General features: G+C 48.7%; 1 protein-coding gene across 1 annotated transcript; it reads right to left on the reverse strand.

Annotated features, from left to right (window-relative positions):
• Window positions 1–7732: 7732 nt before the first annotated feature.
• IL1F10 (interleukin 1 family member 10) lies at window positions 7733–11295 on the reverse strand. The gene is made up of 4 exons (XM_059134058.1): window positions 11264–11295; window positions 9118–9203; window positions 8699–8826; window positions 7733–8416 (listed from the first exon to the last, which is right to left on the reverse strand). The coding sequence occupies exons 1-4, from the start codon at window positions 11293–11295 to the stop codon at window positions 8204–8206; spliced, it is 459 nt and encodes a 152-aa protein (XP_058990041.1). The 3' UTR covers window positions 7733–8203.
• Window positions 11296–11572: the final 277 nt, after the last annotated feature.

The following is an 11572-nucleotide window of genomic DNA, read 5'->3' on the forward strand; positions in this document are numbered from 1 at the left end:
TCTTCATTTTTAACTAGATGATCTGGTATAAGTGGTCAAGAGATTTGGGGAACCCCTCAAGCTCTGAGAACAAAGTAAACATGCAAATCTGTGCTACCTACAAGGTGATCTGTATTCTAGGAGCTGTATGATGTGAGGGGGAGATAGTCTTGGATGAGGGTCACCTTTCTTAGGATATCTGTGAAGATATTCTTTGACCTTCCTCTCAGTTTACTTCTGCAACTTATAATCATCCCAAGCCATTGACTAAGTCCTTACCATGTGCTCAACACTGAACTCTGGGTTTGGGAGAGCAGGAGAAAAGTATGAGCTTGAGAAGGCTAGGAAGTAAAAACTTAACAGATATCCTCCTAACAGAATCTAAAGTAGGATTCAGTAAATACAAATGGAAGAGAGGAAAGGAAGAAAAAAAAAAAAGAAGGAAGAAAACATGGAAGAAGAGCATGCGTAGCTTTATCATAATATTGCCAGGGCACCAGAGGTCAGTGACTTCAAAGCACATGGTATTTTCCTATTTCAGAACCCATTCCTGGGGCCACAGGCCCTTTGCTTTCGGATTTTCCTCTTCTCCCTTAGGTCTGTTTCTCTCCAGCCTTGGAGATATGCCTTAAATCCTACCCTCACTTCTACCATCTGCCTCCCATAGACAAGGGCTCCAACTGGATCTCACTTTCCTCTGGACATCATCCCAAGGGCTAATACTCTTCCTTGGGTTCCCAGTTAGCCTTAAAGTCACTAAGCAAAATGAAGAACATCTGAGAGGGCTTGATCAAGGTGGCTTTCCCATTTTCTTTAGACGTACCAAGTGCTAGACACCACTCATTTCTATATCCCCGCCGTGCCAGCACTACATCGTGGGTGCTCAGTAGTGGTCAATGAATGAATGAGTGAATGGATGAATGAATGAAGAATTTACTGCCCTACACAGCCCATTGAATTTGTTGTGAAGGCAGGGTAATGGGAAGGTCAAGAATGCCCGTTCAGTCAGATCTAACCCCTTATTTTCCTCTAGTGACTTTGGGGACAAATTTTTGCAGGGCTTCCCATTAAAAATTGGAGTTATTTCTCCACCCCCATTCCCTTAAATCCGGGCTGGCCTTGTGAGCTGTTTTGACCAGTAGAATATGGCAAGAGTGACAATGCGAGTTCTAGAGCCAAGGCTTCATAAGGTTTTATAGCTTCTACCTTTCCCCTTTTGAACAGCTTCCCTGAGATTGCCACATAAGGAAATCACTCTAGCCTGCTGGAGGACACACAGAGGAGAGCCAAGGCCCCCAATCAACAGTCCATATCGACTGCCAGACATATGAGTGGGACTATCTTGGACCTTTTAGCCTAGCTAACCTTTAGCTGAATGTGTGTGAACCCAGGAAAAACCAGCAGAAGACCCACCAACCAATACACAGAATCTTGAAAAATAATAAATTGTTGTTGTTTTAAGTTCCTAAGTCTTGGTTCAGTGCCTGGGGGACTCAGTTGGTTAAGCGACTGCCTTCAGCTCAGGTCATGCTCCCAGGGTCCTGGGATTGAGCCCTTCATTGTGCTCCCTGCTGAGTGAGAAGCCTGATTCTCCCTCTCCCACTCCCCCTGCTTGTATCCACTCTCTCACTGTCTCCCTGTCAAATAGATAAATAAAATCTTTAAAAAATGAAAAAAATTTCTAAGTGACGGTTGGTTGTTACACAGAAATAGGTAACTGAGGTACCATGAGAAACACTTCAGACACTGACTGGAAGCCCTGAGACCCCACGCACCCATACCAGCCCTCCTGGAAACTAGACCCTTTCTCTGCTACTCCCACCTACTGTCAGTCCTTCCTAACAAATCCGGACAGGTGTCCTGGCACTATACTTCCTAGGTTCTGATATCCAAATTGGACCATTTGGGGGAAATTCTACTTGAGTTTCTGGGGACTGAGCTCTACAGTGACCTAAATAATGAATATTCCCCCAACTTATTGTATTCATGCAGCAAATGTTGCTAAGTACCTGACACATTATAAACATTTTTGAATGCTCATGATATATAAACAAACAAAACAGACCAAAACTTCTGCTCTGTGTGACTTGCATTCTAGTGGAACAAGAAGGAAAAAAGTAAAACAAAAACTAAATCATAGAGTATGCTAGAATATGATAGTATTATAGAGGATTTGGGAGTGCTGGGATTTGGAGACGGGTACATGTTGCTATTTTAAATGAAGTGATCAGAGTAGCCCTCACTGAGGAAGTGAGACATAAAGACAGAAGTCTAGTGCAAAGGCTCTGGGATGGCATCAAACCTGGAGTGTTTGTCTTTGGAGAGCAGTGAGGAACCTGGTGGGGCCAAACAGAGAGTGAATAGAGAAAGGAATGCAGGAGAGTACAACAGAGATAACTGTATTATGCTCTCCAGAGAAACGGAACCAAATGGACAGATTAGATAGGTAGATAGAGAAATACAGAGATACAGAGATATAAATAGCTATTTTTATTTATAGAGAGAGAAAAAGAAAGAGGGAAAGATTTATTACAGGATTTATTACAGGATTAAAGATTTATTACTTAACTCATACAGTTATGGAAGCCAGGAAGTTCCATAGTCTGCCATCCATAAGTTGGAGAACCAGGAAAGCCAGTGGTAGAACCCAGTCTGGAGTCCAAAGGCCCTACAGTCTGGAGCTCCAGTGTCCAAGGGCATGAGAAGATGGACATCCCGGCCCAAGAGAAGAAAGAGAATATTTTCACCTTTCCTCTGCCTCCTTTTTCTATTGGGGCTCTCAGTGGATTGATGAAGCCCACCACACTGGTGAAGGCCATCTTCTTTACTCATCCTACCAATTCAAATGCTAATCTCTTCCAGAAACACTCCCCACAGACACTCCCAGAAATAATGCTTTACCAGCTATCTGGGCTTTCCTTAGCTCAGTTGATTTGGCACATGAAATTATAATAACCCATTTTCCTTTTAAACCCATGAGCATTTGTTGGAGTAGTGCTCCCTGGAAGAAGTCTAGAAAATACTTAGCTAGGAGACACCTGAGTCTCTAATCCTCTGAGTAGACAGGGTCACAGGACCATGACTTTTTTTTTTTTTTTTTTTTTTTTAGCTCAGGTCCTCTGGCTATGGGCCCTCAGAAAGTGTCAGTGGGAAAAGCCTCTGCCAGAACTCCAGGCTTCCACCTTTCTTTGTCACTCTACTTCTATGATCAGAACTTAGGGGGAGTCCCAAGTGGGATGGAGTGGATGAGTATGAGAGAGGCATTGGTGTCCCCGGGAGAAGGGATCAGGCATACATGTTTTGTTCCTTCCCATATATACACAGGGAGTAGAAATGAGTATGCATTTACTATCTGCCTTCCCTCCTAGGCTCCAAGCTCCTAGAGCACTAAGAAGGTGCCAGGAAACTCGTCAGAAGGAAGGAGCATTCAGAGCTCTATAACGTCTTCACGTGATTTGGATCTGCACTCACACATCGTTTGAGAAGGAAGCATCTATTGGAAGGGAGGCAGAGATCTGGTGCACAGGGGCTCACACACAGGGGATACCAAGCACTGGAGGAATTAAATTGCATGGTTCAAAGCTTCAACAAGGCAGTGAGGAAGGCTGATCTTTGTTGCCACCTGCAGCCCAAAGGCCTTACTGCAGGCGGCTGGCCTCAGAAGATGGACCCTGGGGACCGGATCTGGGATTGCTTGGAGTTTGTGCCTTTTAGGGACAGAGCTTGGGATTTGCTTTAAGGATACACAGACTTTGTTTTGGCAGAATCGCTAGTGAACCTTCTTAGTTACACAAATGTAAAATCCAACCGGCAATGTTGTCAAATAACTCAAATGCCAGTGCTTCTGAGATGTTCACTTCTCTGTCTATGCTCACTTTTGTTCATTTCTGTGGTGCTCATTGAAGAAGCGGTGGTACATGTTAGCAGAATGGTATCCGGGAAACCTTGGCTCCCGTTCGAGACTTCTTCCTCGCTTTTATTTCCCTCCCTAATCCAGGTTTAGACGTGCCTAGAACTGCCATATGTTGTGTAGCCTGGGGTTTGTGTCCAACGTTTTAAGCCATAGTTTGTAGGGGCTGTGATAAAACGCAGGAGTAGGATGAGATGAAAACTGGGGTCAAAAGGTAAGTGTGACTTGGGGCGCCTGGGTGGCTCAGTGGGTTAAGCCGCTGCCTTCGGCTCAGGTCATGATCTCAGGGTCCTGGGATCAAGTCCCACATCGGGCTCTCTGCTCAGCAGGGAGCCTGCTTCCTCCTCTCTCTCTCTGCCTGCCTCTCTGCCTACTTGTGATCTCTCTCTCTGTTAAATAAATAAATAAATAATCTTAAAAAAAAAAAGGTAAGTGTGACTAGATGCTGAATCCTGGTTGGAATGGCACATGGGTTACAGGAAACCCTGAACACATTATTCTCTTGTCTAAGACTGCTCCAAGCCTTCTTGGAATAAAGACAGGTCCTTTATCAACGGCTGCCTAGCTGTCTGGCCCCTCTTATAGATACACAGAGCACACACACCCAGACATTCATGCATACATACAATGTACATAGGTACACATGCGGACACCAGCCCATGCAGGCACACAGGCACACCATACATACGTGTGCACACGTACGTGCTCGCAGGCACACACATACACGTGGACACTAACACACACACACACGCGCGCAGCCACACTCAGGACTTCCTGCAGCCATGTGGCTGCCTCTTCTGCCTGAAATGTCTTGACCTGCTCCCAGAGTTCCCCGTGTCCCTCACTTGGCTGGCCCCCATGCACGCCTTACTGCCTCTAAACCCCCTTGAGTTGGGACCTGACCCCCTTGGATGGGACCGCTTGCCCTCCCCACCAGCCCGGCTCCCTGATGCTGCCTGAATAAGAGGTTATGACACTGTCTTCCAATCACTTGTTTACTGATCTCTGGCTCCCAACTACCGGTTGTACATAGTGAATGAGACCTAAAGAGTGCCTCTCCCAGAAATTTACACAGTCACAGTTCTGATTGGCTGGTTTCGGAATGAAACCTTTGATGCGGTCGCCAGGGAGGAGGAGGAATTTAAAAAACAAGTCTTGGGAGGTGGAGGAAGAACATTCCTGGCAGCTCTGAGCTGTATATGTTAGAAGTTACTTTCATTTCCCACTCTTAAATCCCAGCATCAGAACTTCCCATCATTATTTGGAACAGAAGCCTGCAGAATTTCAGTCCAAGCCTCCCTGAGTGCTGTTTGAAGTGTCTTCCAGTCATTCTGCAGACAGCAGTCAATATGGGTCAGCTATTATTCCTGACGCCCAGTATCCCCACACTACACTATCTGTACCTTTAAAGGGTAGGTACTGTGTCTCCTAAATCTCCCATGTCCTCTTCATCTCACAAGCACTAACATAGGACTGGCACATATTAGATGTTCAAAAAGAATTTTTTTTTTTCTCTTGTGAACCGTGCTCATGACCACCCAGAGAGACCCAGTCTTCCTCCCAGCCACAGGCCCTGCACCACGTTGGATCAAGTTGAGTTCCCATGAGTGATGGAGATGAGGAGGCAAGAGGAGGCAACAGGGCTAAGTAAACCTTGGAACCAAAGCACCAAAGCTGATCCCAGGGCATTACCAAACAGAGGGCAGGTGGGATGACAGGGGGAGTGAAGAGGAAACTGGGTGAGGTCCTTGCAGCAGCTGGGTTGGTCCAATGTTGACCTCAGAGGCCCAGGCTTAAAATCCAGGTCCTGCTTGAAATACTTGGATGATTCCTCTAGGTCTCCTGGATAAAGGTAACCTCCCTCGCAGGGCATTCCTAGTCAGGCCCCACCTAACTTCCCATCTCCATTTTCAACAACTCTTCAACCACAAGCCCTGAGTCCCAGCACGTGATGCCTCCTCACATCCCCAAGGTGCTAGGAGCTCTTCTCCATCATGCCCTCCCAAGTCATTCCCTCTGCCTAGAAATGTCCAGGCCCACACTCTCTGCCTGGGAGACTACTCTTTCCTTGAGGCCCAGACTAAGTGCCCTTTGGCTTTTGAAGCTCTGTCTAGCCCTCTCTGCCAGCTCCGCCTCTGTCCCACAATGGAAACCATCCACCTTGCTACCATGGCTCTCCTTACACTGAATAATCCTGAATGATCGGCCAATTAGTGATCATCCCCTAATCCATTTGAGACTATTAATGATCGGCCAATTAGTGATCATCCCCTAATCCATTTGAGACTCTACCTCTTCAGCACCTTTTGTGTTCCAGCAGCTACTCTGGGTACTGGTGACCTGAAACTGAACAGAACATGCCCTCCAAAAGCACAGAGTCACTTCAACACATAAACACACAGGTATGACCTGAAAGCCAGGTGACAAAGGAATCGGGGCATATGCAGGCCATGGGGAGGCAGGATAAGAATCTACACTTACTAAAGGAGTCAGGCCAGCATGTGTCTCCTCTGCTAAAACCCTTCCCGTAGCTTCTCTTCACACATAAAGATAAACGGAAGCCCTCACTTTGCCTTTAAGGCCCCCGTGGCCCTGCCCCTGCTGGTCTTGCTCACCTCCTAACCCCCTCCCTTATTCTCCAGGCTCCAATACCCCTGCCTCCCACTGCTGTTTGGACACACCAAGCCCCTTCGGTCTCAGAGCCTGCAGGCTTGCTATTCCTCTGCCTCGTCACTCCCAGGCCCACTCACTCCTGTCCTTCAGCCTCAGCTCAGACGTCAGCTCCCCAAAAAGAGTCACCTCCCCTGACCACCTTCTCCCAAGTCATTCCATACCTACCCCGCCCACCCTCTCTCATGTAAACTGCTCTTGTTTGTTTTCTTCTTTGATTGGTTGCCTGTTTAGTGTTTCTCCCGCTCCACGATCACCTCCACGGAAGCTTGTTCTTATTTGCCAGCCTGTCCCCAACTCCCAGAATAAGAGTGGAATAAAAATGTGTGGAATGATATTGCGGTCAGATGGGCCAGGATGACCTTGAGTTCCATCATGTACAGCTCATGCAACCTTCCCCAAGTTATTTCATCCCTTCTAGTTCAGTGTCCTCATCTGTCAAATGGGTACAAATGCTTCCCTTGCAGGCTGGTTCTGAGGGTGAAGAAAATCTGTCCTTGAACGGCCTGGTCCCTGGTGCATGTTGAATGGACGCAGAGTAGTCCCACAAAGGAGGAAGAGGGCTGGCAGCCCACTGCTCTGAGAACCGACCTCATGGGCTCTCTGCCCTAGCCTGCTCCTGACCCCAGATTGTCTGTGAAATGGAGAGGGATCCAGGCTCCCAGGACGAATGTCAGTCCTATTCACAAACTCTCAGCCGAGTTCCAGCCCTGTATCACTGGCTGGGACAAGTCACCTGACCTGAGCCCATCAGTTTCACCACAGCCTTAAACTCAACACACCCAGGATAAACTCGCCATCTCTCCCTCACTGCTCCTCACACGTCCACTAGCAGACAACCAGTGGCATGGGTCAGTCGGCTGAATGACATATTCACTGTGAAATATCTGATTGGCAAATCACAAGATTTGAACTAAAACTACAATTGTGAGCAGCCCGAGATGTTGTCCATGCATGATGGGTGGGGGAAAGCTGGGTTCTTCCTGCAGCTTCTGGCTATTTCTAGAAGCTCTGGAGCAGATGGGCTACAAGAGAAGCAGTGGGCAGCCTTCCAAGTACACACCGAGTGACCCATGCACCTTTCATTAAACACTGTTCACAGGAGCCTACTAAGGCCTCCTACTAATTTCCTACTGCTGTCGTAACAAATTACCACAAATTTGGTGGCTTAAAGCAACACACATTTATTATTTTACAGTTCTGGAGGTCCGATGTCTGAAATGGGTTTCACTGGACTAAAATTCAATTGTTTCTCCTAGAAGCTCTAGGGAAGCATCTTTTCCCTTGCCTTTTCCAGCTTCTGGAAACCACCAGCATTCACTGACTGGTAGCCTCCATTCACTACATTTGAAATTAGCAGCATAGCATTTTCTAGTCTCTGGCTCTCATCCTCCTGTCTCACTCTCATGATTTCCCTTGTGGTTACACTGGGCCCACTAGGATAATCCAGGATGGTCTCCCCATCTCAAGACCCTTACCTTAATCACGTTTGCCAAGTCCTTTTGCCTTGTGAGGTAAAGCATTCACAGATTCTGAGGGTTAGGATGTGGACGTCTTTGGGGGTGTTATTCTACCTACCACACAGATCCTGAGCAGGAGGAGGTTGCTTTGGGGGATCAGCCTGGAACTCAGCCTCCTGCCTCCCTACCGACTCTGTTCAAAGTAGAACTCAGTGCGGGCCAATGGCTCACTCTCCTTGACAAGTTGTACTGGCTGCTGGGGCTCAGCTGGGCCACAGAGAAACCAGCCAGGCCAGGCAGCGGCCTCAAGCCTGAAGGCTGAACCCAAGCTTCTCTGGAAGAAGGTGAAGCGTGTGGCCTCTTCACCACCCTTGTACAGGTCCTCGATGTTCACATCCTGTGGGGGCAAGGGGGCTGCTGCAGGATGAAGCCACTGGTTGAGATTTCAGCCCTAGAAGCCCGCTGGGGGGTCAATGAGGGACTTTAAAGGGAGGATCTGTACCCAGGGCAGTGCCTCCAGTAGGTTCTGGAGGGCAGGGGTCTTGGCATTAGGTGCAGAGGGAAGGGGAGGCAGGTGTGGATCTGGCTAGGAGTCCACAAATGGGTGCCAAGAGGCCAGAGCACCCTGGAAGCCCGGCCATGTCCACAGGGCCCCCCAGAACACAGCGTGGTTTCTCACCTCCAGCTGCAGGGTAGGCCCCTCTCCTGTCTCCACACAGGCTAGGCAGCGACGGCCTCCCTGGATCCCCAGGAAGATGGGGACTTTGGTGCGGTCCAGGCCTCTGTTGGGAAGTATGCAGATCTTCTCTGGGAGGAAAGAGAGAGAAGAGAGCCAGGAGATAAAGGACCAAGATGGCAAGCTCTCAGTGAGCTAAGCCCGGGCAGACAAGAGCTACGCCAGGGATACCTGGCCTGGCCCCTGCATAGAGGCTGCTGGGCAGACTGGGACCCTTGCAGTGGTCATGACACCCTCAGAAGGAGAGGTCTTCAGCTACTCCCTGCCTCTTCTTACTGTCCCCAGAGGCAGGAGGGAAGGGGAGAGCTGACAGCAGGTGGAGCATGGGTGTGTCTGAGGGGAGGGGGACCCCACAAGCTCACCTGCACAGCAATTGTCCGCACTGGGATCTCCCACCAGGAGCTGGTCGCCTCTTAAGTATAAAGCCTTCTGATCCGCATCCTTAATTCTGTAACAAGACAGGGGCGCTGATGGCCTGCTCCCTTCAGGCACCGCCAAGCCCCAAAGTCTTCCCCACCTCCATGCTCTGGCATACCACACAGAGCACTCAGGTGTTCATCTCCTACAAGTGAGAAGTAGGTGCATGACCCCACCCAAGAGCGAGTGAAACCAGGTCAGCCTTAAGGCAAGGGAAGGTCTTCTGGAACTTGTGATTCTCAGAGGCTCCACTTACCAGCGCTGGCTTTGGTCAGGGCCCCCGGGGCAGTGAGGAAATCTAGTACCTTCTCACGATGGGCAGACAGAGTTTTCCTGATTATGCTACTCCCTTTACGTGCCCTTCCTGAGAAATCTCCTAGTGAGGCTCAGACGTCTCTAGGATATAGTGAGCCTTATCCCAGTTTTTCAGGGCCTCACCCAGTTTCACAAAATGTTTCATTTTCTTCAGCAAAGAGGATTACTTGAATGTATAATAAAGTGTGGTTTGTGGGGCACCTGGGCGCCTCCGTCGGCAAAGCGTCCAATGCATGATTTCGGCTCTGGTCTTGATCTCAGAGTCATGAGATCAAGCCCCACATCAGGCTCTGTGCTTAGCACGGAGTCTGCCTGAGCTCCTCTCTCCCTCTCCTTTTGCCCCTTCCTTTTGCGCTTACTTGCTCTAAAATAAATAAATAAATAAGTAAAACATAAATAAATGAATAAAATCTTGAAAAAAATAAAGTGTGGTATGCTTTTCAAATATTTTAAAGGCTTTTCTATAGAACAAAATCCACAAATCAGGAAAAAAAGTATATCCTGTGTGACAGCAGGGGTGCCAACGTGCCCCCGCCCCATTCCATGTGAGGTGTGTTCTGGGGCGGCCCTGCATTATCGGGGCCAAGTTTAGGAGGTTGGTGAAGAGCCGGAGCAGGGCGTGATTACAGTCATTTGGGATTGGCGGTGGTTCCAACGATCAGCCTGGGAGGGTAAATACGTGCTGGGAGCAGGGAGGAAACCATGGAGAGTGTGTGCAACATCAAAGTCACGCAGGTTATTAGCTCAGTGGCTTGGCTGGTTTCAAAATGTCTGTCAGCTGCTCTCAGGACCTGGGGAGCCCTCCTGATCTCCCAAGGGCAGAAACTTGGGGCCAATGCCATCGCCTCCAGGAGATTTTTCTCTCTCAATAACAGCTAATTATACTACCCTGAGCTAAGGACTGTATGTATGTAAACCCTAGGTTCACTGGTATAATAAAAAGAAAGATCTGGAAAGACCTTGGGCTTGCTAGCCAGCCTTCCCTCTCCAACCTGGACAACCAGGGCTTGGAGGAAATTCATCTGCGGGCAACATTCTCTTTGGAGACCAGAACCCAAGTGAGATACCCCAAAAGGCTGACGTCTGTCTTGTTATGCGGGTGCTCTGTGCACACATGTTTTGTCCTCTCAGGCACGTCGTAATTTCTAGAGGCCCTGACCGGCCCTCTGGTGTCTAGGACAGGGCAGGCCCATGGAGGAGCTGAGGAAATGCGGCCTAGAAGTCAGTCCTGTTTTATTCGCCTTATGTCTCATCTCGTTCCTCAAAGGGCTGGAGGCAGTTTATAGTGAAAAATCACAGGCAATAAAGTGTAACCTGTAAGGAAAGTCTCAAATGTCAAATGAGGTAAAAGGGAGTTGGGAGTGCAGATAGGGAGGAAAGGCCACAGAGGCCAACCTATAAAGATGCCATCACTGAGATTCAAAATTGTCTCTGAGCCCTTAGGGAAAGGACAGAGCAGCACAGAGGGTGAGTCCTGCCTCTGTGTGACATGCAGTAATTTATTTAACCCCTTTGAGCTTCAGTTTCCAAATATGAATGGACTCAGTCATGCCCTCCTTGTAGGTTACTCAGGAGGGAGGCAAGGTAGCAGAAAGGCTGGCATCCATGGTCAGGGAAGAGAGCTGTTGTTACGATGGTGATGATTAAGCTTAATTATGGGACACTTGAGATTTCTCGATGAGAAGGAGCTGCCTCTCTCCCCTCAGCCTTCTTTCTGTCTTCCCACATCATCCCCAGACCCCTGGTTCAGAAAGTGAGAACTCCAGGAAGACTTACATGTAGTATCTTGCCATGGGGAGGGAGCACATTCCTGTGGTTGTGGGCGACTTGTCCTTGCTGAGGGGGAAGGAGAGAAGGGCTATCAGAGAAGGGTGGGGAGAGCTGGGGGGCAGACCTCCTGGGGAACCCCCAAACCACCAAATCACAGGGTAGAAAAATCTCTCTAGACTGCTTATGTATAACTGGCTTGCCAGAATCTTCCATGGTCTCCCCAGCCCAGCAAGCTCCAGGCAGCTCTGCTTCACTCTCCTTTGGGGCCATCATAGTGCTAGCTTGGGAAAACTAGAGAACAGGTTCTCCAAAGAG

The sequence above is a fragment of the Mustela lutreola genome, chromosome 9, assembly GCF_030435805.1.
Source record: "Mustela lutreola isolate mMusLut2 chromosome 9, mMusLut2.pri, whole genome shotgun sequence".
NCBI classification, from domain to species: Eukaryota; Metazoa; Chordata; class Mammalia; order Carnivora; family Mustelidae; genus Mustela; species Mustela lutreola.

Coding starts and splice junctions, on each gene's coding strand:
- IL1F10 (XM_059134058.1), bottom strand. CDS start 11,295: ATGTGCTCCCTCCCCATGGCAAGATACTACAT. Junction 9,204..11,263: donor CCCATGGCAAGATACTACAT/GTAAGTCTTCCT, acceptor GTCTTGTTACAG/AATTAAGGATGCGGATCAGA. Junction 8,417..8,698: donor GGCCTACCCTGCAGCTGGAG/GTGAGAAACCAC, acceptor TTGCCCCCACAG/GATGTGAACATCGAGGACCT.